General features: G+C 31.6%; 1 protein-coding gene across 1 annotated transcript in view; it reads left to right on the top strand.

The window, feature by feature from the left end:
* LOC137929016 (sensory neuron membrane protein 2-like) overlaps positions 1-22,409 on the top strand; it is a 41,666-nt gene extending 19,257 nt beyond the window's left edge. The window contains exons 4-10 of the mRNA XM_068772030.1: positions 3,052-3,220; positions 4,920-5,011; positions 7,135-7,352; positions 9,241-9,366; positions 16,083-16,269; positions 20,938-21,063; positions 21,681-22,409. Coding sequence (XP_068628131.1) covers positions 3,052-3,220; positions 4,920-5,011; positions 7,135-7,352; positions 9,241-9,366; positions 16,083-16,269; positions 20,938-21,063; positions 21,681-21,911 — 1,149 coding nt within the window. The 3' untranslated portion in view covers positions 21,912-22,409. The remainder of the gene's footprint in view (positions 1-3,051; positions 3,221-4,919; positions 5,012-7,134; positions 7,353-9,240; positions 9,367-16,082; positions 16,270-20,937; positions 21,064-21,680) is intronic.
* Positions 22,410-26,293: the final 3,884 nt, after the last annotated feature.

Raw genomic sequence — 26,293 nt, 5'->3', positions numbered from 1 at the left:
ATACTTATAATATGAGAGTACAAATATTAAAATAAAATGCCGCAAGCAAAATACCTTTCAAAAATGCTTAAAGCAAAAAATAGAATATTTATATTACCATCTTATCGTAGTAACTACTGTAGTCGAAAAATTATTTAAAAAATTAATGTTCCAATATGAATATACAGCGCAAATGAAATTATTTATAAGAGAAAAGGTGAGAATCTATCGATATTGTATCAATCTTTTACACGAATCAAGTTGACAAATCGATGTCATATATTTTTATAAGCATACATTTATTTATACAGGGTGATTGATTTTACATATAAAAGTTTAATAGGGGTGAATGTATTCATTTATTAGCAAACAAAAATTTAAATATATATAGAGTGATCACTTTGAAATATTACATTGTTTCTTTTCAATTGTAATAAGATAGTCCAATAACTCCTGGCAGTATAAATTTATTAATCTAAATTTTAAAAACGCTTTTTCTTACTGTATATTATCATGCGTTTTTTATTATTTCTAAAACCATTTATTTTTAGCTCTAGCCTTTACATCTATTACTAATAAACCTGTATTGACAGTTAAAAATTAACTTTAATATTTTAAAGTACAGTTAAGTTTAACATGAAACATTACCAACCATCAATACAGAGCAATGCAACATTCCTGTTATTATTGTAAAAACAGGTTGTTTATATTCGCTACGATTGATTTGCATATAATAATAATTCATTAAATATCATCGTAAACTGAGAATTAACATCGGATATATACATATTATTATAATATTAATTAAAAACCATGAATAAAATTATTCTATCTTTAAAAAGAGTAAACGTCTGTTGTTATAAAACCTCATACGAGATTGAATTTTTTATTCTATTAATTTATTCTATTAATAATAAACTTTCGAATTTATTTAAGAAGACCTTATATTAAGATATATCTATATATCTATGCTTAATATAAAATAAACCTAACATTTAACTGTCACCTAAGTAATAATATTACATATTAAAACTAACAAAATGATCAACTTAAATGAACGGGTTAACCCATTATTTGGACCCTAAAATCCAGTCTTATCGTTTAGTAAAAAATTCAGAATTTGCCCAGTGGTGGACCAATACCTGCGATTATACATCGCGGTTTCAATTTCCGGCATACAATCTTACATAATTCACACTTTGTGTATTAATTATACAGGATTGGCACTACTTACTAACCGTTTTCCTAAAGATGGGCAGCAGCGTTCTTTGTGCACCAAAATACCACATCGCCAACAGGCCTGCCAAGCGTAGCGATTATAGTATATCACCCCATAGATATCTTTGTGAGAGGCATATGCCTTGAAGTGGACATCTATGGGCTGAAACTACAACTATAAACAGAACTAGAATCAGTTTGAAAATAGAAATCAGATTTAGAATCTAAATAATTGTAATTATTACTACAAAACTTATTTAAATTGCTATCATCAGAAAGATAATTTAAGCCGCAAGACGTCTGCTGGGCATAGGCCATCAAAAGAGATTTTCAATAGGACCGGTTGAAAGCCTTTAGCATCTTTCAATGACCTTAACAGGGTCATCTGTCCGCCTTATACCACTCCAGAATCTAAAGGCTTGAGCGACGATTCGGTGTGCCATATGACCTGCACACTTTCACTTTAACTATAGGTGCCGTTACGGCTATATTATTATTTACCGAAAGATAAAATACATGTACCAAGTGTTTCCATTACAAGAACGAAAATTATACCAATTCAATATGTCCGGAGCAGAGAAACAAAGCTAAATTTTATTAATTTTCATTACAAAGTCGAAAATGGGAAGTTTAATTAAGTTTAATTTAATTTAAATTAATTTGTTCTACGCAAACGAAGGGTAAAACATTGTTAGTTAATACAAAATTCCCTTTTACCGTATTTCTCCGATCATCTCTATTTACACGTAACTGCTTTTCAACAAATTACTAGAAATATTGCAGCAATTATACGATCATATATATTTAGAAATGTCCCAATTACTTGTTAAGTACTAATGTACTTAACAATGTTTGTCCTTAATACCGCTATTAGATATTCAATATATTTGACATAATTCACGAAATAATTTATGTTAGTAATATCTATTTTAACTTACAATTATTTTTTTTCTAAATAGCGATTTAATAACGGAATCGTAGCAAAATTTCGCTAACATAGTCATATATAATAGAGTTATATATATGGCTATAAGTGTTAGAACTAAAACTTGTGGATGTAACATAGTTTCCTCTTTCGTGTTACGAGAGTAGAATTTACTGACTTATATATATGATACACAATTCGATAAGTTCATTATTATTTATCTATCGTGTTATGGATTCTGAATAAGCTCAAATCTGTGATAGAATATAGTAAATAAATACATTATGTTGAAACTGTACTAAACAAACCTGCAGAGGATTTGATTCTCACAGTTTTAACTGTGGGTGCACGAAGCCTGCATATTGTATAGGGAACACTAGGGAGCTACTTTTATTTTAGAATTCCTTTACAGAAAAAAAAACTAAATAGTTTTTTCGTTAAATTCGATGAAGTCGCGGTATAGCTAGTAGTATAATAAATTTTAAAACTATGGTGTTGTTTCGAAACATCATATCCCCATATTCATCGTCCTAACAATGACGAAGATCACACATATGTGTCTAAAAACCAAGATCAGACGTAGCTCGAGGAATTGCTCGTCTAGAATGATAGTTGCGGGGCACACTGCTCATGCAACCGACGATTTGGGCTGAAAGGTTCTCCAGTCGCGAGCACGAGCAGCTAGACCCTTACTTGGTGAAATGATATTGTCATCATTGACCGTTCATCTTGGTGATCTTTGTTGGAAGCCTTTACCTTACGTTGTGCATCTATCGGATGGCATAATTATGATGATGATTGTAATGGTGGTGAAGATGATGATGAACAGTTAATATGTTCTAATATCATCGAAAATTTATGATCAACATGTTAAATTATGCTACATGAAATTTTCTGAAAATATATTTGGTTTTAACTTTCATTTTCAGGCTGTAATATTATCAGTAAACGCACTGATGCCAGCCTTACTTAGTCCTGTAAACAAGGCTCTTGAAATATTTTTCGGCAACCTCACAGATCCTTTCATGAAAGTTACTGTGAAGGATTTACTGTTCGGAGGAATATACCTTAACTGCGACGCTGATAATTCCGCTTTAAGTGAGTATTTTATTTTATTTATTTTTCTTATATTTATTGCCGTCATCACTCCAGCTGTAGGGTGTTCACTGCTAGTATGTTTTTCGAATAAGACATATATAGGTAGAGAACACGTTCTTCGACACCAACGATACAATCTCCTTCAACTTATCATGATGGGAAAGGTCGCTGGTAAAAGGAAGGTTGGTAGGAGAAAGAAGTCGTGGCTTCGTAACATTAGAGAGTGGACCGGAATCGCCAGCGCTGCTGAGCTATTACGCAGAACTAAAAATAAGGAAGAGAGCAGGAAGCTGATAGCCAACCTCCACTAGTTGGAGAGGCACTTCAAGAAGAAACTTCAAACTTCACCATCGACTCCCGAGGACTGTAACAACTTTGTGTATATATCTTCTGGATAAACGTACTATGCTTCTCTAGCTATCAGTGATAAGTGATAATGCCATGTGGTCTACAAAATAAGTTGATGATGAATAAAACAATTCTATTAAAAGTGCTAATGATGAATAAATGAACTTTATCTTTTATCTTTTTAATCAACACTTAAAAGCTTTTTCCCCTAAAACCAATTACTCTGTATGTGTCTTGATAGAACATGATAAAACTCTAAAGTTTATTAGTAGATGCAAAATTCATATATATAACGAAGTAAAACATATTATTCTGATATATTGTTAACACTATATATTGTTAATGATTATATTTTAACCATTGATTATGTAGCAGAGTTTTTAATATGTGTATTTATGTTGTAAAACGATCAACCAACACAACCAATTTATTAAATTGTTTCAAAGATACATTTTAAAACAAGTTAAAAAATAGTCAACGAAAGTGTGTTTTATTGGAAAGGGATTACAAAATAGGGAATGAAATTGGAAGGATAAATAAAGAATCAACATTTTATAAGCAAATTCACGTTAATTTTTTATGAATTATTTCAAGTCATATCTCACGCAATGACTCGAAATATTTAAAGGACAAGTTCAGTTATAATAACGCTATTAGTCAAGTTAAGTATAACATGACCGATATATTTATTGTTTTTCCTTGTATATCCCTTTATTGTAATATTGTTTATTTATACGTAATAAAATTCCATGACCGCAATAACCTTTGATGACCCTAAATTAGGACGACTCAATTAGTTTGTCATCACCATTTACGTATTTTATAGCTACAGCCATTGGTTAGTAAGAAAAAACCCTTTGTGTTAATGATATTGATCCGCGATGACTTAACAAAAGCATCCTTGTGTTTCGAAGTCATTATTGTAAATAAGGATATATATGTTAGTGAAGAAATCTACGTTTTCGATATGACCGCAGTTTGTACTTTTTTGCGTATTTATTTATATATATATTCACCCTTCTTATGAATTTCGTAAAGGCAGACTTGATGTCTTTAGGCATTCTCTGCCAACCCAAGGTATATATAGAGATAATTAGCTGGCAAGTGACCAAATGACCAAATGTTAATAAAAAGTTAATTGCTTATATAAACTGATATTTGTTTTATTTTTTCCCCGAGATAAAAAATCAATCACCAAAATCAGTGTTTCCCAACTTTTGATCCACCCTCCAGGGTGGTAATTTGATTGTTAAGAGTAAGTGGGCTCGACATGAGTTTTAAAATGTATTTTGAAATATCATATAGAAGAAAATAAAAATGCATATTGTTATTTATAATTTTGTATTTTTAGGTCTCGTCTGCGGGACATTACGAGCAAAGATGCCATCGACAATGCGACCATCTGAAGACGGCAAAGGATACTATTTCTCTATGTTCTCTCACGTGAGTTATTTTATAAAAATATCCACCATAGAAAAAAAACTGTAACGTAAACTTTATAAAGGTCACTGACCTAATATATGAGCATAGCTAATCCGGTACGATCGTCGGTGTTTCACTTTGATAACAGGTTAACCTTGATTTATATCAGGGGAGCTAAACGCACGGGCCGCAGTTCGATTTCGACACTTGATGAATATTTTTCCGATCAAGTCAATCTATCCTTTGGGTCAATTTTAAAATAGGAAAGGAAATAGGAAAGACAGGGACGTAAACAATGTTTTAGTAATTTTTTTTGCGGCCCACTTAAAGTTAAGCATTTTTATTCGACCCAAATTAGGTTTTGAGTTTGACACCACTGGTTTATAGCATTATTGAAACATGTCGGCAATTAAAGCTATTCTGTCTTACTATAATTATAATAAATTGTATTTGTTTCCTCGCAAATCTACTAGCATAAAACAATTTATTATGGCTTTAATAACGACGTTGTTTTCTTTATATATTTTTAGATACATATTTTTTTTGTTTCTTCATATTGCTCCGTTTTTTGGTGCCTTTCGTTCAACTCCTATCATGGGTGGACAGTCTGTATTTACATAATAATTTTTTTAGGTTTTTTTTTATCTATATATAATCTTCTTTCGTCCTGCCCAATGTCTTTCGTTCTTTCCTCTAAATTTCTTCACAATATCGGTGTTTAGAGTCGTGTATTTTTTCTTATGACTTCTTTCTTTCTTCTTGTGACTCGGTGTTTGGCACTGGTCGGTGTAACATTACTCCTGAGGATACCCCGTGGAGGGGTGAAGGTTTTGCCGCATGCGCATTTATCAGCGGGCTGGCGGGCGGTGCACTTCATTGCATGACTACTTGTGCATAGCGGAAGTAGCTATATACATAGTCCCTTTCTTACTTACTTTCTTACTTTTATAAGCTCTGTCAAAGTCGCCAAAAGACGCTGGATGCTGGTCTCTTCCAACGGGTCATGTTGGCAACCTATGTAGGAGGCAAATTTCCAGAAGTGGACGTATTACAGAGGATATGGTATTCCTTATAATCGACAGAGAAAACAAATTGGTTTTTGAATGTTTTCGATATAAAAATTCTATTTTTACCTAAATCTAGGTTAATAAATGTTTACCGGTGGAAACGATAATAAAAACATAACATTATAAGTTAAGATTACTAGTCTTTTGAACCGTGAGATATAATGTCAATTTTATTATTTGACTTTATTTGTCGAGGCCCACGAAATTACCTTTTGTTATGGCAACTTATAAGTTTTCTATCGAGTACAAATAGATTTTGTATTTACGACGCTTCAGGATACCTACATTAATTTGGTGACGATTTTTAATCAGGATTCTAATATGTTCGCATCTTTAAATTATTAAGAATTAAAAATATTTGTCATCTCATTCGTTAGTAATATGTAAATGAGGATGTGTTTACATGGGCGTAAAATGTTCCTGTGATTTTATCATTTGCACATGTCTTTGTTCATGTTATTGTCTCTATTAACCTGTGATTTTATGCATTAAATTAATTCCTATTTAACATGTAATTGTACTTAAGATGAAAGTAAAAGAAACAAATATTAATGCGACAGATTATAACATGAAAACTTTGTTTAAAATGTTTATTATAAAAATAAGAAAACTTACAGAAAATTGTAACTAGCAGGTTATCTAGTGTATTAAACATGTACACATTAAACATGTCACATGTATTAAATTAGTTCGATTATTAGACCGGAAAGTAACGTCGTTTCTGTCGACTTATTTTCCAAAAAAAAACCGTTTGATTTTTACCGCTCCGGCATTGAACATTTGTATACTAGATAGCAAAAGGTTGTTAATAACGGAATTGAATGTATTGATGATCAGAAATAAAAAAAACTTATTAAAAAATTTAAAAAAAAAAGTCAGAATTTAACTTAAGAAAGCGTCATTACTTCCCGATCTTAATATAACCAATGATCCTTTAGAATAAATATAATTATGTTTATTTAGCATTAAAGTATGTTTATTAATGTGACGCAAGTCTCTTGTATAAAGAGAAAAAAAGTGTATGTATGCTACTGTGTACACGTTTAATTTATTTTATAAATAAATCTTTTATTATAGTTTAACTCATCTGGTATCGGTCCATTCGAGATGGTCCGCGGTACAAAGGACATCAATGAATTGGGCCACATAGTCTCATACAAGGGCGAACGTGTGATGAAAGCTTGGAAGGACCCCTACTGCGGTCAAATCAACGGCTCTGACGCGACCATCTTCCCACCGATAGACGAGAATAATGTACCGCAGAAACTCTATACGTTCGAGCCTGATATTTGCAGGCATGTACACCTTACTTAAAGCCTTATACGGAAACAAAACCGGCGCCGATTTACCCACGCTTATCGTAACCAGCCAGCGCCGAACCTCTCTGACAGATTCCGACAAGTTTATTGGCGCTGATTTTGTGCTTTGTATAGAACCTCGGCGCCTATTACCAGCGCAGATTTTTCGCACTGGCTGATTCCGATAAGCGCTTGTAGATCGGCGCCGGCTGCCAGCTTTCTTTCTATATACAACGTATGTTAGTAAGAAGTGGTTTAGTACTAATAGAGCACACTAAATATATAGTGTATTTATATATATATATATATATATATATATATATATATATATATATTTATTACTCTTTCATCGTGTTCGAAAAGCAGATATGCGACTACATTTGCTCTTTTCAAGAAACCGAAAACAATTCACATATAATTCATAACAATATTTAATAATCTCTTGAGCAGAAGCAGAACCTGTCTCTAAGAATATTATTCATACAAATATTATTTAATTTTATATATACCTTTAGAGAGTAATTTCATGTCATTAAATATATTTAATGGATAACTTAGAAAAGGCTTCAAAATTGAGATTACAGGATTTCTGAATAATACGAAACGAAGGTAGTTTTATCAGTTATTTGTTGACACCTATTGAATAAGTGTCTCCCTTCCGCCCAGATTACCCCGAAATGTACCTTGAACATATCCCGTTGAGCATTTTAGTACATCAAAGTATTGAAATCGACTATCCAAGGGATACAAGTGTGTATAAATTCAATATGACATTGCGTTAGTTTGTTACATAGAGCTTTTTCTAAAATAAAACGATTTAACCCTTAAATGCATAATGACGAAAAACTGCAACATACCACTTAAAACTAAAATGAGTACTAAACTTAAAAGTAAATGCAGTGTTGTATAACTGCAACATAATTTTTTTTATAAATAAGTATAAGGAATATTACATTTTTTTCTATTCTTCCTCGCATTGTAGTGTATATATCTGCGAGATATAATTTTTTTTAAGTATATATAAGAGTTATACATTTAAGGGTTAAATTGGAAAAGATGAAAGCAGTCACATTTGTGAAAACTACAAAGTAGTGAATTATTTTTTGATTATCATAAATTTTTCTCATGGTTTTAATCATGAAATTGCAAGTATGGGAGGGTAGTATTAGACATGAGTATACTTACATAGATCTCTTATACCCATTGATTAGCTTTTACAACAATTACTCATTATTTTATTTATTTTATATTTTTTATTGTACATGTTAGGATACATTTAAATTGTTGAACAACAATATACAAAAAAGTACAATGGTCTGTCTTATCACACAAGTCAATCTCTTACAGAGAAATATAGTATGGACAGACATCATACAAAACATACATACATATGTATATAAGATATATATTTATAATAAAAACGTATAAAACATATTATAAATGTAATACAATAATAAATAAATACACCAAACTAATTTGGATCGCACTTGCTTCAGAAAGTATAAAAAAACAGAGGAAGAAAAAGAAATAAATAAACAGATAAATGAACATCCTATAAATCACTTTGTAATATAATACGCAATTGTTACGAATAGCACGATAATGTTAACAAAATAAATAATAATGTCTGATTTTAATTTTAATTCCATTGCTTTTACCTAGTTTTACGAATAAAATATCACTTATTTAATGTTTTATAATTGGTTATTACTTGTATTGGTCACATTTAACAGTTAAATTATTTAATGGAATCAGGCGTTACCTTGCGGAAATCCATCCCAAGTAAGAAAAAAAAACAATATTTAGCCAATGTGCGGAAGTGGCTAAATATTGATCTTCTTCTTATTTAACAGTTTACTAAAATTTATTGCATTTTATACCCCAGGTCTTTATTCTTGAATCTGATCGGAAAGCGACCCATCTTCAACATGAGTTCGTACTACTATGAGTTGACAAGTGAGGCGCTGGCGTCCAAGAGTGTTCACCCAGAGAACAAATGCTTCTGCAGAAAGTAAGTTATTTCTATATTTATTTCATTTATCTATATTTTTTGTCTACTAACAATCAAAATTGACTTGTATATCTCATAAAAAGAATGAAAGAGCTCAATTTGATACAAACTAGAATCAGATTGAGCTCCCTTGTAGCATCCTTTAGCTTAAAACTACAAGGGATATCCAACGAACCTTCATCTGAGAAGAGGCTAAGGGTGAGGCTAAAGGTACGACCATTTAGTGTGCGTCCTTCCAGTGGAGATTGAAGAATAGGAAATCATACTACTTACCCACATCTGGAAATAACTTAAAACAAAAGCCTGTTGTAATGAGTTACAAACAATGCATGTGTCAATATACAAGATATTGGATATTAAATAAAGTTCGTAAAGATCCCTGAGTCATACTTAAATACACAACTTGTGATACAATTTACTTAATTATCCATTTTATTATCTGTTTCGCTAAGTGATATTTCATAATACTTATTTGCTAAGTAAATAACTTCATTCATCTTATCTCAATGGCGTTTTAATCAAATCGATTGCGCAATTCTCAAATCCAATCAAACAGTCCGATTGAGTGATCTAGAGGAAATGAAATATAAATTTTGCGTTAAACTTTCTTAACGAGATTAATAATAATGATTCACATATTTTTTAAAAGTTGCCAGGGACAAAAACTTTTTAAATTATTTTTTTAAGCTTTGTACACTTATTCTTTGTATTATTATTTTCTGTAATAAATAAATAAGAACATAACATCACATAACACGGAATATATGACACTTTTCACTTAGTACTGACAAAAAAAAGTACTTAAAAATTATGTTTCCTTATTTCTCCGGATGTATAAACCTAATTTTGTTAATACCATCACTTTAGACGATACTGTCAAAATCAAAATACTATTCAAGAGATAGGGCCTGATGACTTGTAGTACAGGTACAAACCTAGTACAAGCGTCAGGTCCCACAAACTCAGGTTTTAATTGGTACTTATTTGTTGTGAAATAATGTATGGCACATACTATCTCAAATTAAAAGGTTTAAAAAAATATAATAAGAGAGTTTTCCAAATTCAAATAGTAATTTGAGAACGAATTTAAGAAACAATAATTAATTTTATACATAGTAATACTAGCTGATCTCGCAAACGTTGTTTTGCAAAAAAATAATGTTTTTAATTAACAAATATAAAATAAGGGTTGATCGTAGAGGGGTGAAAATTTAGAGTTGTATGTATTTTTGTATGCTGTATCATAATATCACGAAAAATTTGTTCAAAAATTAAAAAAAAATTTTAAGGGTGAACAACCCTTATCACTTAGGGGTATGATAGTAGCCGAATCTCAGACCTACTGGATACGCATATAAAATTTGGTAAAAATCGAGGAGTACGGTAACTAATATTGTGACATAGAAATTTTATATATTAGATATAAAAAATAATTATTGTTTATTATCTGTTCTCACAGACTTTGTACAGTCAAAAGTTATTGTCCATTCCAGTCTTATTTACTTTATTATTTTATTAAATGTGAAAAAAAATTATGGGTGATGACTGACATCGCATGAACTACATAATGTTCGAAATTCAAAGCGAACTCAAATGTGCAATTTCAACTGTCATTATATTATTTAAAAATTTTCAAGTATCTATGCAATTTTTTTTTTTTCATTTCATTTCTATAAAGTATTAGTGATCTTAGAAAAAAAATGAATGAAATCGCTGAAGCCGTTCTCGAGTAAGGCAAGACAATTGTATTGATTTATTATTATATAGATTTGTATATAGATCTGCTTTTATTGCTGCCACTGCAAATTGTTGCCAGTATTTATAAGTTTCAACAATCGATTATTATTTAGATTCCCTTCGGTGATCTATTCATATCGATTTTTATACAAAACTATAAATAAACATAATAATATAGCAGTTAGCATAATAACACTATGTTCCAGAGTTCTCTTTGAAATTGAATACTAGACTAAATATATTGAACACCGTATGAGAGACGTGCCGTTCAAATAGAAAATATAGTTTTGTGTGTTCAAACTGTCTCTATAATGAAAATGATTTGCCATAGGAACTGTATTATATCCGTATTTGTTTTATTTCCCCATTTGAGGGGGGGTAGGATTACATGGGATTCCTTCACACAAAAACTCGCATAATGGTCGCGTTCTGCGCTATTAGCGACTCCGATATATCTATTAGGACTTTAATTTTCCCAGATCCTGCTATTCTGGTTAACCCGTGAAAAATGCGTAAGCAGATTATGTTGACACACAATCTACACTACTCTTTAAACCATTATGATTCTACCCACCCATTTTCGGGCGCAGTCATTAAAACAAGTGTGAGTATATGGCTCCCCCACACTAAACAACTGCGACTCCGTAGGCTAGGTTTCTGATAGGGAACAATAATTTCCGACAGGCTGTTACAAGGCGCGTCGCTCTTCTGACGGCGTCGTCTCCAAGCAGGATGTGTCTTCTGCCGATTTCTTTCGACTGGTTCCTTCTAGAAAATGACGATGTCACAGACAGGAACCAAGCATTGCCAGCATGATGAGAGACAAGGAGAAATACTCATATTTAATTTAATGTGGTTATAAAAAAGTTTATGCGATAAAAGTTTTATCATCATGTCAACATACACGCCCTCTGCAAGGTATAGACTTCCAAAGAATGCCTCGATGACAGCACTTAGGCTGTCCGCATCCAGATTTTTTCAGCGACCTTGACTATGCGATAGGTCCACCTAGGGCAGAGTTCCCCAAACTTTTTTGTGTTGTAGACCCCTTGCCATTTTTATCCGTCTTTGGTAGACCCCCTACTTACCTGATATTGACTTCCTGTAAATTTCTAACTTTAGTGAAGTTTAGTGTTAAAAACTTAAAGTAAAAACACAGGTTAATTTATACATTTATTAATTGAATTTAAATTAAAACTACTCTAAATAAAATTTTGTATCTGTTATGTAAAATATACGTAAGATTAAAAAAAAATTTTTCGCTGACGTAGACCCCTTGTAGGTTGTCATAGACCCCTAGGGGTCGAAATAGACCACTTTGGGAATCACTGACCTAGAGCATGACCTTCCCGAGCCGCGTCTATCAACTCATCATCGCGATTCAAAAACCTTTTGATCATCTAATAACAATACTGATATCAATTTAACATAATAAAAAAGATTATTATGTTATAAATCTTTTGTACTATTTTTCCGAGCATAATAACTGTAGTTGAATTATTATCTACACTTTATAAATTATGTTGACAAAATTAAAAAAAAAAAACACTTTTAAATCCATGTTGCGACTGCGAATGTAATAAAAGGTACAAAAGTTTTGCACAGACTGTTCTGTTACAGTTTAAAAATGTGAACTTTTAAATGAGAAAATACTAATGCTTCTATTCATATAACTTTTGTTTTTTAATGCGATTTACCTGAATAATGCTTTATAAATGTTTGAATGAAACACATTTTTATTATGACTCGATATTGAAATTCAACGTATTCAAACGTTATTAATTCATTTATGTCAGCTCATAAACGCCCACTTCAAGGAAGAGGCCTCCTTCAAAAGATTGTCTACTTACTACTGTCTACCAATTACCGAATCGTGGTCGTCATTCGGAAACCTTGCGGCTCCTTCAAGTACAATTAATTTTCAATAAATAAATTTGTAACGACGTAACCCTTAATAGCCTAGAGTTTCAATTTTGATACCAATTTTAAACCGAATGTTCACATTTCTATTAGTTTTTTTATGGGTTGGCTGTACGAATTTTACTGTTGTATAATATTCTTTCCAACGAAATTAAAAAAAAATCAATTTTTTCCTTCATCTAGTGCCTCAAGCAAACACAGTAATATTAAAAAAAAACACTTCAATCAGGCTATTAAGGGTTAAACATCTGTTTTGTTAGTTTGATTGCCTTCTATTAGCAAATTACGTATCTATCTTCATTTCATTTGTTCTAATTTAGGTGCCGTTTAAAAAAATAATAATAAATTCAAATACTAGTCGTATTACGTTTAAACTGAACATTTAAAAACGCCATTTTGTGAAATAAAAACTAATTTATTACATTTATGACCCAATATAATATATATATTATACAACTCCGTATAGTTTATGTGCCAAATAAGAAAGACGTCTGATGGAGTTACGCCAAATAGGCCGATGACCTGTGCTATTTATTGCTGGGTCAGATTAACATATATATATGAGGGTTATAAAATAAAACGACTTACTTTATCATACACTTCCGAGTGAGGGGTTGTATGTTTAGTATACAGGGTGATTGGTTATAATTTTAAAGGGGTGAATATATGGCTATGGTATCCACAAAGTCAATGGTTTCATGGGTGATAATGATAATGGAAATCTTTTTCAAAATTCGAATCACTACACATTTAAATTAATTATTATTTATTATCTGTCCCTGTAGACCAGAGTTCCCCAAACTTTTTTGTGTCGTAGACCCCTTGCCATGTTTTTCCGTCTTGGGTAGACCCCTTACTTACTTGATATTGATTTCCTGTAAATTTCTAACTGTAGTGAAGTTTAGTGTTAAAAAATTAAAGTAAAAACACATGATAATTTATACATTTATTAATTAAACTTAAATTAAAACTACTCATAATAAAATTTTAACATTAATTAAAATTAATTTAACATTAATTTTGTAACATTAAATAAACATAAAATAAACTATAAATAAAGTAACATAAATAATAAGTCAATATTTTTAATGAGAAGGATGAACCTGATGCTTTAATAATAAATAATCAACATTTGGCGTCAATTTTGTAAAAGTTAATCTTAAATCTCCTCGGCTAATGATGTCCAGTCTGTGGACCCCCATTTTCATTTCATGGACCCCCAAATTTTTTTTCGCTGACGTAGACCCCCTGCAGGTTGTTATAGACCCCTAGGGGTCGATATAGACCACTTTGGGAATCACTGCTGTAGACTGTCATTAATTAAAAACCTGTCACATTGTAATAGCAAAATAATTTAATGTAACTTTTTTTACAACGACAATACAGGTTGATTGAAATCCGGTAGAAAAAGCTTTAAATTGTTAAATGTATTTTGTAATTATCATAAACTTATACAATCAATGTATAATTCAAATGTCTTCGACGGACTTAGAATACTGATTTCAAATACAATATATCAAGAAACTGAATAAGGACCTTCTATTTTATAACTTCGTGTGTTAAGAATTTTTTTTTTAATTTAAAATCTTAAGACATGTCCATATTAATATAGACCTTTGACATAATTACGAGTCGATATGTATTCTTTTTATATTGACTACACAATTAAATAAAGCAAAAAAAAATAGGTCTAAACCTACATAAAAAAAATACAATGATTTTAAGCAAATTTTATGTACGTACACGTTCGAAATTAAAAAAAGTATATGGAAGAGCGATATTAACTTTGTCTTGTCGAATCGGTTTCCTAACTGTATAAAAAACACTCTTAACTGCTAATAAAGTTTCGTTTAACAAAGGCCATTAAACTTTACCGTATGTGACTTATGAACAGTTCAGAGGAGATTAAAATTTTGCTTTTAAAGGAGAATGAAAAATAACAAGATTTATAGATCTAAACGTTACCCTTAAGAGCTTTTTTAGTTCTCAATTCTTTCATAAACCGTATTCATTTAGAAATCATTTGAAAAATCATTCCTTTCTCACGGCTTCTATTCCAAACTTATTTAAACTTTACCGTTGCATTACGACGTCTTCTCCTGTTAAAAAAACGTGTATTTTAATGGTATTATACCAAAAATATTTAAAAATGAGAGTAATAGCAAGGGTCAAGCTAGAAGAGAAATTAGGAGAAATTATATCAGGCAACACCAATGTGAAGTCAGCTGTCAAATGTCACAATGACATATGTCAATTAGTTTTGTCGAACAAAAGGCGGGGATTACTTGAGTTTTATCTACATACGTTATGACGATGTGCTAGTTTAGCATATATTTGCACTATGTTAACGTGTATATGTTAAATAAATCAAAATGTATCTTCGACTAATTTATATTTTACTTTTATGTTTTAAACGTTTGAATATATTATATCAATACTTAAGAAATAAGTGTCTTGCGTAAATTTGATATAATTTAGCCCTGCAATATATTTGTGCAATTATTATAAAAGATTGCCACTGTTCACAAACAGGTTTCCATAACTCGAAAACCAAGCGTGGCGATTATGGTAGATTACCCCATAGATATCTTAATGGGAAGCCTACGGCTTGCAGTGGGAGTCTATGAGCTGGAACTGCGTATAATACTTAATAGATTTTGTAGGCTACACACGTTACACAGACGATCTAAGGTATTCCGTACATAGTGCAATGTAGTTCTCAAACAATAAACACCAACGAGAATATGATGCTGTTAAACTTTGACAATGTTAGCGATACAGTGAGTTGGACGAGTAACAGAATGCAGCCCAGTAATAAGATTTAATTTCGGGAATCGAAGCAGTGACCTAAGAATGCAAGTTTTAGTAGTCTACTGCTCGGCTATTACTTCACAAACGTGGTTTATTATTAAAATATTAAATAAAGTGATCGCTCTGGAATACGTTTTAATTTTTTTATTTCCTTCTACAGTACTACGATAGACCTGCACATAAAACACTTATGATATGACGAAACCTGACAGGAAAGGTAGTAAAGATATAAAATTAATTAATTTCAGGAATTGGAGTGGAAACCATGACGGCTGCCTCCTGATGGGTGTGTTGAACCTCATGCCCTGCCAGGGTGCGCCAGCTATCATCTCGTTGCCCCACTTCTACCTCGCGTCTGAAGAGCTGCGGGAGTACGTGTACACCGGACTATCTCCAGACCCTGAAAAGCACAGGAGCTTCGTTCACCTGGACCCGGTACGTTTTCAATGTCGATATAATGTTCCCACTGTTGGATAGGAATTGAATATATACTCTATTGTTGATTCTCGTGTCCAGGACTTCGATCACGATTTTTCAAAATTATGTAATTCGCATTGTTTGCCGCATGCGCATTTATCAGCGGGATAGTGGGCGGTGCACTTCATTGCACGACTACTGCTACATAGCGGTAGTAGCTATATATTAGTCCTTTTCTCACTTATGTTTTATTTCTACTTACTGTTTCCTGTATAAACTTATTGCAATATCCAAAATAATTGGTCGAATCTGATCATCGCTCATTAGAGGGAGATGGTTTCCATCATTATGTATATATATACACATTATGTATATATATACACACAGCTGTCTCGTAGTCAAATGATCGAGGCTTTTCGTTCCTTGTAAAATGCGAATCGACCTTATTTCTGACCAGGCTGACTGGTTTTAAAATTTCTTCAAATCCCATAACTGGTCAAAATGTTTATTATGTATGAGTTGGAATAAAAATATGTTCAGTATTAGTTTATTTCAAAAACCTGTCTCTAATAATATCCTAACTCGAATATTATCCTAACAATGGTAGTATGGTAAAACCATAGAAGAATATTATCTAGCAATGGAAGTATTATAAAACTAACCACAATCAAAATATATAAAACTGTTTCCTTATTCTCTTTGGTCACGTCATAACTTAAGGAGGACTTTGTTTCAGTCATCTTATTTCACATACAGTCAACTTTTTCCTGTTAATTTATAACATAGTTTACGAATCGCATAGGACAGTGTTTATTAATTATAAAATACTTACAAGTATATATAAGTAAGTAGGTCGAATACATACACGTACGTATGGTGTCGATCACGCGTCTTAATTATTTCGACCCAACGCCCCATCTCATCTCGCTCCATTTATTTCCCTCTAATCAAGAACAAAATATATAAATATAAGGTACATTTGTTATAATATATTGATCTTTTTTCCATAATAAGTTATTGGATGGATTCGAAAGAAGTTCGTAAATATTAACATACCCTACATAAAACTTATTTAAAAAAAAACTTAAAAATATTCGGAGTACCCAATATTTATACTTTTACCTTATTCATACTATGGTGGTCTGTAAGAGATTGCCTCGTGTGAAAAGACCGACCATTGTACTCTTCTGTTTATTATGTAACTATTTAAATGTATCATAACGTGGTATAATAAAGAATATTAAATTAAATAAATAAACTGTGACAGCCTATCGATTTATAACATTATAAATTGATATAGCATAACTTATATAGCCTTATTGCTTTCAAAGCTTGATTTGATAAGAGCACGTGATACTCATACAGATACGTGACCATCCTGTGGTGCTGCCACTTAAATCTTCATATTTTACCAGCCAATAGTAAACCCGCGAATTCAAAACACAAAAAAAAAAAATTCTTGTAGACAAATGAGGGATTTCGAACTACTGCAGAAGTTCTATAAGACGAAAACTTATGCGCTGGGCGACTCTACGAACTTTCCATGAACTTTCCAGGTATATAAATTCCTATCTAATTTCGACAAACACAAATATTCCGTAAAAGCATTTCATCTGGAATAGTCTTATGGTTTAATTTAAACTACAGCCTTTTATTTCAATTACGATAAATTCTCTAATCTTAAAGTACTCCTAAAAGTATGACTGTTTATTGTGGTAGCTATATGAAGGTTAGGAAGGGTTTAAGGCGAGTTATACACTGTGGTCAAAGGAGACACGATCCTTTTCTCTGATCATAATCAGTAAGAACGTATGTGGGGTATAACTTTCTTTTTATATTTCTTTCTATTGGTGAGGCATCATAAAATCTATCTCTAATAAGTCAGTAGAGCGGATGCTTTGGTTTAGGTCAAGATGGGAAAAGGGATGAACATGATGATGATGGACAGAAATAAGTCAAAAAGAGTCTAGCAAGATCCCAAACTAGTCATGAGTAAAGTTAACATAAGTTTGGTAAATAAAAAATGATAATAAATACAGCTATTATTGTATAATAATAAAACTAGAAATAAATTATTACAACAATCAGTAAAGTGTAAATAAAATCGGAAAATTGAATCAAAATTGTGATAACGTGGTAAATTGTGGTCTAGAAACGAAGATAATGGAAGAAAGTTGATGCCCAAGAGACGATTTGAATGTGAAGAACGTTAGAATTGTAAAGGACAGAAGAAAATTGTAATAAAAGAGAATGTAAAAGATGAAAGGAGAAAGTAAAAGATATAAATAAAATCAAAAAATACTTTGCCCGAATTGTAACATCCCTGCTCCACACATGGCAGTTGGACAGCAGGTCTCCAAAAATGGGGGCTTTTTTATATCGAGTTCTCATTCCGCCAAACACCGAGGAATATGGCGACGCTCTCTCTAGACTGCATGGGCATCAGAACCAACCGGGACATGACCACGACCACTCTGACACCAGTACACGAATCAGAAGAAGAGTCTGTCTATTTAATAAAGTTCGATACTTCTTCTTTTTTTTGTAATGAGATAAAAAATTATCTAAAGATTGTCTTTACGATACTTCCATTATACCATCTATATACCAACAGGACTACGTTTTCGAACTGGATCAGAATTCTTTCGATACTACTCACAGAAGTAATCTAGAACAACCCATGTGGTTTTCTCCTGCAGTTCATCCGCTGCTCGCAGAGTATTGTCTTGCCCGATGTCAAGGATCAGTCTCTCTCTCGGACTCAAAGTTTACCCAACAATAGAGGCTCTACGTGGTATAGTTAAGAGTCTGATCTAATATAGCTACAATGTGACCATTACTTATCATCCATGTTGTATTTAATGATCAAAAGCTACCATATCTGAAAGATTTCTATTCGAGAAACCAATTGAGGTTAGTCATGTGAAATATTTCGATCAAAAGTCTGAAATATTTCTTAACAGCTGACAAAATAGGACAATGTGTTCCGTAGCATGTCACGTTGCTTCATTTATCGTGCAATTTGTAATGGCTTACGTCATTTCGTGCGATCATCGGCCTATTGTCATAATTGTCTAATTTTAAAAACTCGCGTTAAGGCCGTCAAACTCAAGTGTTTAAGCGCTTAAAATTTTTGTTACGTATATTTTCGCATATTAACTTTGTAATTAAAACAGTCTTTTGAATAAATCTTATGCATTTGTTCACCATATGTATATGTAAAACAATATCATATGTCAGAGAAATAACCACAACGTTCATTTTTTAGAGTGATGTCAGTTTGACTGACATTTAGTATGATTTTGATAATTAAAATAAACATTTTGAATACGACACAGTTGGAGAAGAAACTTCTTATGTTTGACTAACAGCGTAACGTCTTGAATTTCTTAATACTCTAGCAGCTTTGAGACAATTTTCCTTGTGCTGCCAGCATGACGTATTTGATGCCCCTAAGAAAACTTGCGAATACTCGTCTACCCAATAACAATGAATTTGAAATAATTACGCGAACAAATGTGTTTTAAAACTATAAATGAGTTGAAGTATATTTAATAAAATTCGTTTACACATATTATATATATATATATATATATATATATATATATATATATATGTCATGTGGACTATTCATTTAATAAAAAAATAGTTTATACATAGTTCACGTACAATTTAGTAGCCTACAGATTGAGTTTGAATTTTAATTTGCAATGTAATTTTTTCCATAATAGACTGAGACTTTTATGAAAATTGAGTTATAAATGACTCGTCTTTAAAAATCATACTGCTATTCGTTACTGTTTAAATATCCACTTCTTTATAGGTTACTACCAAAATAATCTAATTTTGGCGCCATAACCTTAAAAGAAGTATTTAAAAATCGAATGCATAAAACAACAATCTTTTCATAAATCCTAAAATTCTCTTATAGAGCCATATTTGTGCACATTATATAGTTATATGAAATCGACTGCTGTTGGTGCAGACGGATTATCGAGTGATCACAAACCGACGACATGACCTAAGTTGTGGAAAGTCAATGGGACTCAAGACGATTCTTAGGGAACGTCCAAACCTCGCAGAGGGCACCTATTGACTGACATTATGATGTTGATATAATTATATCACACTATCATAAAATGTCAAACTGGATACAATCATACAATTTAGATAGATTTAGAGAGCATCGCCTTAAAGATGGGCGACGACAACCTTCACTCATCATTCCTATCGTTTGCTCGTAGGGTGGTGAGTGACACTGTTAATAGAAACAAAACAGTATAGATAAGTAGGTACTTAATAAACTGCACATAATATAACTAGTCAATTAATATTAGGATTGTAATGTATTAAGAAAGCACAACCCGAAGAAAACTGTAATAAAAAAATAGAATATGTAAATAATAAAATAAAGAATAAAAAAATTGTACTTAGCCACCTAAGAGTAATAAGATGATGGAAGGAAGGCGATGAAAGCAAGAAGAAATGGAAGAACAAAATGTAAGATATTGTGATGGAAATAAGGTAGGAATAAAAGAAATGAAAAAAAAGAAGAATAAAGATGAAAAATCTGTAAAACTTATTTGTAAACAAAGACCCTGATCCCAACTAATTAGTGGTACGAGAGGCCTCCAATAGCGAGGGCCATAAAAAATCATACAATTTAATGTTTTTTTTTAATTACAGGTAACAGGTGTGGTGATGAAAGGTATGCAACGAATCCAGTTCAACATAGAACTCCGAAATATGCCCGTAATTCCGCAACTCCAGAACGTCCGAACTGGACTTTTCCCATTGATGTGGTTTGAAGAGGTAAATATTGCAAAGAAAATGATTTTAGAAATAATAAATAACATAATATCATAGTTAGAAATAGCATTTTCAAAAATCGCGTTGCTACGTATTAGAATTAATTATTGTTTATTATCTATGCCTGAAGATTTAGTACTGCCAAATTTATTGTCTGTAGCAAAAATAAAACAATGTAATGTATTTCAGATTGATCATTTCATATATAAGAATTTGAAATAGATGTTAAATCTTTAAAGCTACGAAATCACCTTGTATAATATTTAGAAAACTTATTACATCAACAAGACTTAATGCAACATAATTAAATATCAAACTAACTTTTCATACCGTCAAAAAGAAATATTGATTCAATGGTATAATCATTTAAACTGTTATTTAAAATGAGTTAACACACAACTGAGCAAACAATTTACGTTCCCAACCTAAAGTGTTGTTTAAACACAGGCTAGAAGGCATACGTGTCTATTTGTTTTGACTAAACAAATAGAAATGTTTTGATCAAAGTCCCAAATTTCTCTGTTACCTTAAGCTATGGTATTTACAAAACTTCTCTATAAGCACGAAGTGTTTATTTACAATATTTATTACATAAATACAGTAATGTTTTTCAATTCCAGGGAGCTGAGATACCAGAGCCACTTCAAGAGGAATTGGAGCATTCACACACATTGCTAGGTTATGTCGAGACGGTACGATGGGCGTTTTTAGCTGTAACAATAGCAGCTGTTATAATAAGCGCTATTTTAATAGCGCGTTCCGGTGCTATTCCAGCGTTAAACAAAAATAACACTATTAATTTCATGACACGATCCTCGAATTCAGCTAGGATGGAAGTCAATAAACGTTGATAGAAAAAAATAATTAAAATCGACAGCGATCTTTTACAATTCAATTATGCGCACGGCCCAATTTCAACACATGTATAATATAAAGGGAAATGTGAATGTAAAACTAAATTAAAACTTTTTAATTAGATAATTCATAAAAATATAATTGTTGATTGTTTACAAAATTACATGATTATTTATTGAAGCATCGTATAGACAATTCTGTGCGCACAAATGAATCTAATTATATGCATTTATCATGCATATTATATGCGTCGGTGTCAGAACTAGAAAGTTATGTTATTTAAATACGTATTTATTTAATAGCAACATTATATATAATAATAAAATAAACGATCTTTTAAAAAGGGAGTACAAGGGATGTGTATACCGTCCCATATATTAATGTAAAATCGAAATGATCTGACGGCTAACCACAGAAAATTAATTTAATAAATATTGTCACGCGTTTTCGAAAATTATTCCCATAAAATAAATTTGATCAATTTTATGCATTCTGTGACGGTTTTTTGCGTTACAGTGATTATAATAAATATTTCAGTTTCTATTCATTTTCTAACTTTTTTCATTTTAATGTTACCATGAATAAGCCTTATTTAAATGATAGACAAAAATTCACAATGTTCTGCTCTGATTTCAAAGGAATATTTTTTTAAAACCTTTTTTTGTTAAACCAAATGAACTAAATTCAAATTTCAAAATTTAAGAAGCATGTGGCAATTTTACAGATTTTTAAATAATTTTTTGAGGTTAGACTCCGCTCTTTCACTCGATTCCAATTTGACATTGACGTATATGACAATCTGTACATAAATAATAACAAAGCACGCAATTGGAAGCATTGCTATAAAATTTTAACAGCTTTTAGTATTATTGCTATTAAAAATATTATTCTTCTATTCTGGTATTATAGGAATAATTAGAATCTCGTTGTTGAAATTTTTAAAGCTGAAATAGTACAGATTATCACAAAATATATGCACATATTTTATTTTATAATAAACATCTGAATAATTTACGAATTCGAAAGATTTTTCAAATATTATCGTACCGCGAAGTTCATTTTACAATCAAATTGAATATATTACGAAACAATTAATTCATATTTATATTACACAATTTTAACATCCTACCAGTGTTATAATAAACTTTTTAATTTGTTATATTATTTGTTATATAATATATAGTATATTCGATGACAGAATTAATATAGTGCTTTTAGCTACATTTTTCTGATGGAACAAATAATTGTAGCGAATGACAATTAAAAAAATTAAAAATGGGTTTACACGTGGTTACTTTTTAAAGAAGTAATAAATGTTATATATATATGATGTTATATTATCATCCACTGCACCGTGCACGTGTAGATTCACATTTTTGCCATCATGTAAACACATGCTTACCTTGTTTTCACTAAATAGTGAGATAAATTGTAGATTTTCTGGTTTTAACTGTGCCCGGGTAACATAATATAAGGGTAAAACTATTTATTTTTTCAATTATTAATGACGGTTCGTATTTAGTGTTACCAACATAATTTATTTAAAATGCACTTAAGGAAATATGTAGTATTGCAATATAAATGGATCAGGGTAGTGATCAGCATAGTTTAAGTAAACCTCACCGGTTATGTTTCGTGCGAAAAAGACTTTGTAAATAAAATTGATTTCACGTATGACTTTTTCTTTTATCTTTCTCCTTATTCCGGAAACAATCTAGAATATGTCATCAACATTTATTACCCATGTCACCAAAAAAATTGAACATTTAAGATTAATGTACTTTTTTTTAATCTTCCTGTTTTTAAAATATTGTCTACAAATAGTCGAGATTGATTTGAGAAAAACTTGCCAACTTTCTAAAAGAATTTTTCTACTACCAATGACTTAATGTCAGTTGACATAGCTTGTCAATCGTCACTGTTGGCCAGCGTTAAGCAATCCTAGAAAGAATGATCGGAATTCTAAAGAGATTATATGGAATTTCAGAACCTCATTAGCAAACTCATATTCACTCAACGGTCCAAAGAGACAGCTATTCTTGGTGTTTCTCTATCAAGATATTTTGTATACAGTACCCGGCGATAAATATTGCACATTTGTCTTTGGAAAGAGATAATCGGCTAATTTCGGCTTTGTAGAGCGTTATCTCTGTCGCACGCAATACCAACTGTCTATAAGGAGCAGCTAAAACAAGTATCATTTTTTTTTTAATTTTATTACGATATCTCATTTTAAGAATAGGTATAATGGTGTTTATTATGTACAGTTGTAATTATCCTAAATACGTAAACATAATGTAACATGTTTTTTTTATTTTATTTTACCCTAACCTAAAATCACCACTCATAGAAAAATTGGCGTATTTTATACAAAGAATAAAAATAATTATTAAAAGAAGCAAATGATACTTGTTGTAACAGCTCCTAATAGATACTGGACTGTTTGTATTTCGTGCGACAGAGATAACGCTTTACGAAGCTGAAATTAGCCGATTGTCTCTTTCCAAAGGTCGATGTGCAATATTTATCGCCGGATACTCTACATTATACCAGTAGTGCAAAGGCAGGGATAAATAGTAAACAATATTTAATTATGTAGCGATATGAATTTTAAAACGCATTTTCTTACTTTGTCATCCTTACACTGTTTATAATTTCTGAAACCTTTTATTTTTAATAGGACATACCATGTAAAATTTCACAACAAATAAACTATACATACGCCTCTTTAAAGTGTATATATAGGATCATGATCATAATTTATTTTCAAGGTAAAACGTAGTTAGAATTTCGAGCTGTCTTAGGTCTATAAATTATAAAACATCCAACGAAACGTTATCTTCAATTGTAGCCCGCATTCACGTTCTGTGTTGCAATTAATTTGTAATTTTGGAGATAAAAGCATTCCTTGCATACCAATCTAGATAAAATAAATTTTATTAAACTAATAACTTCTTTCATATTCAATGAAACCTTTTTATCAAAGACAAACTGACTTACTTGACTTTTTTTGTCCGTGTAGATTTTTTTTTTGTTCTTGCGTCACTGCTTAAATATCATTTGCAGAATTTGCTCGTTTTAGATGGGAGAGCGCATAGAGCGCCTAATCTAAGACTTGTTTTAAACTAGAGTGGCTCCAGAGTTCCCGGGGAGGCCTCGACATGGGCACAAATAACAAGGAACGCTTGACGGCTGGAATAGGAGGTATATGGAAGGTACGGCGGCATCGACAACGCGGAAATTCTTCTCGGACGCAGTCACAGCCTGCCGCGCTCCGCAGTATGGAAGCGGACACGGTCTTGGTCCAACTCTTCACGGAGCACTTCTCTGAGTACCTTCACCCGTTTAAGCTCAGGGAGGACCCCACGTGCTTCTGTGAACCGGGTGAGGACCAGACCGTGATTCACTTGGTCGCCGACTATTCCCCATTTGGGAGGGCCCTCATCGAGACCGAATATCGGATAGGTAGAAAGAAAGAGAAGGCAAACATCGTCTCCATTATAATAGGAAGGGAGAACGTCCTTCCTCAGCTTCTGCACAAGAGTCATCAAAGAAGCTATAGCAAGAAACAAAACCCAGGCCTAAAAACGTTTTGTTAAATACGGGTAAATTATCAAAATAATAAATAAAATAAAATGTTAACCATAAATTTAAATAATAGAACCAAAGATAAAACCTGTGAAAATTATATATAACATAATAATTAAGCTGTAAAACTATGATATAAATTGTAAAAATAATGTGAAATATATAGTGAATAATAAAATAGACCTAAGCAATAATGTCTGAGGAAAACAAACGAAAAAAATATTGCCTCAATATATCCGTTCCGAAATAAGTAGGGGGTGGAACGAGATCTTAATAGCGGGGGCCAAAAAAAACATTTATAAAAGCTGTGAATGTATAGCTCATTTGACAGCAAAAATAAACATCAAATCTTTTACACTTAGTTTCAATCACACTATGACACGTTCTAAAACTCTAACAGAATACGATAGGCCAATAACATCTGGCAGCGCAGTCTGCTAGGACAGATAGCAAAACAATAACTAACTTTAAAAATGTTTTTTTACTATATTATCATAATCATATTTCACAATAAATGAGCTATTCACCTCATTTTAAATATTTTACACCTATAACAATTCTCGTGTATAATATGCCAATTTTTATTCATGTCCGGCTAATTGAAAAATACAGATTTAATAATTATATATCTATGTACATATATCTTGCTGCTTATGGTATAATTAGACAGAAGATTTCTCACAGATTTTCTTCAGTTATTTCTGTTACAAATGTACGGTAATTTAAAATAACGAGGGAGCGAGGCGTGCTCTAAGCGAATACATTACTTTGTAACATTCCGAAGTTTTTT

Source organism: Battus philenor, unplaced genomic scaffold, assembly GCF_028537555.1.
Source record: "Battus philenor isolate CCGP_79_NKW_IND1 unplaced genomic scaffold, ilBatPhil1.0.hap1 SCAF_4, whole genome shotgun sequence".
Lineage (NCBI taxonomy): Eukaryota > Metazoa > Arthropoda > Insecta > Lepidoptera > Papilionidae > Battus > Battus philenor.
Note: the sequence above shows the minus strand (reverse complement) of the source record. Positions and strands in the feature narration are given on the sequence as shown.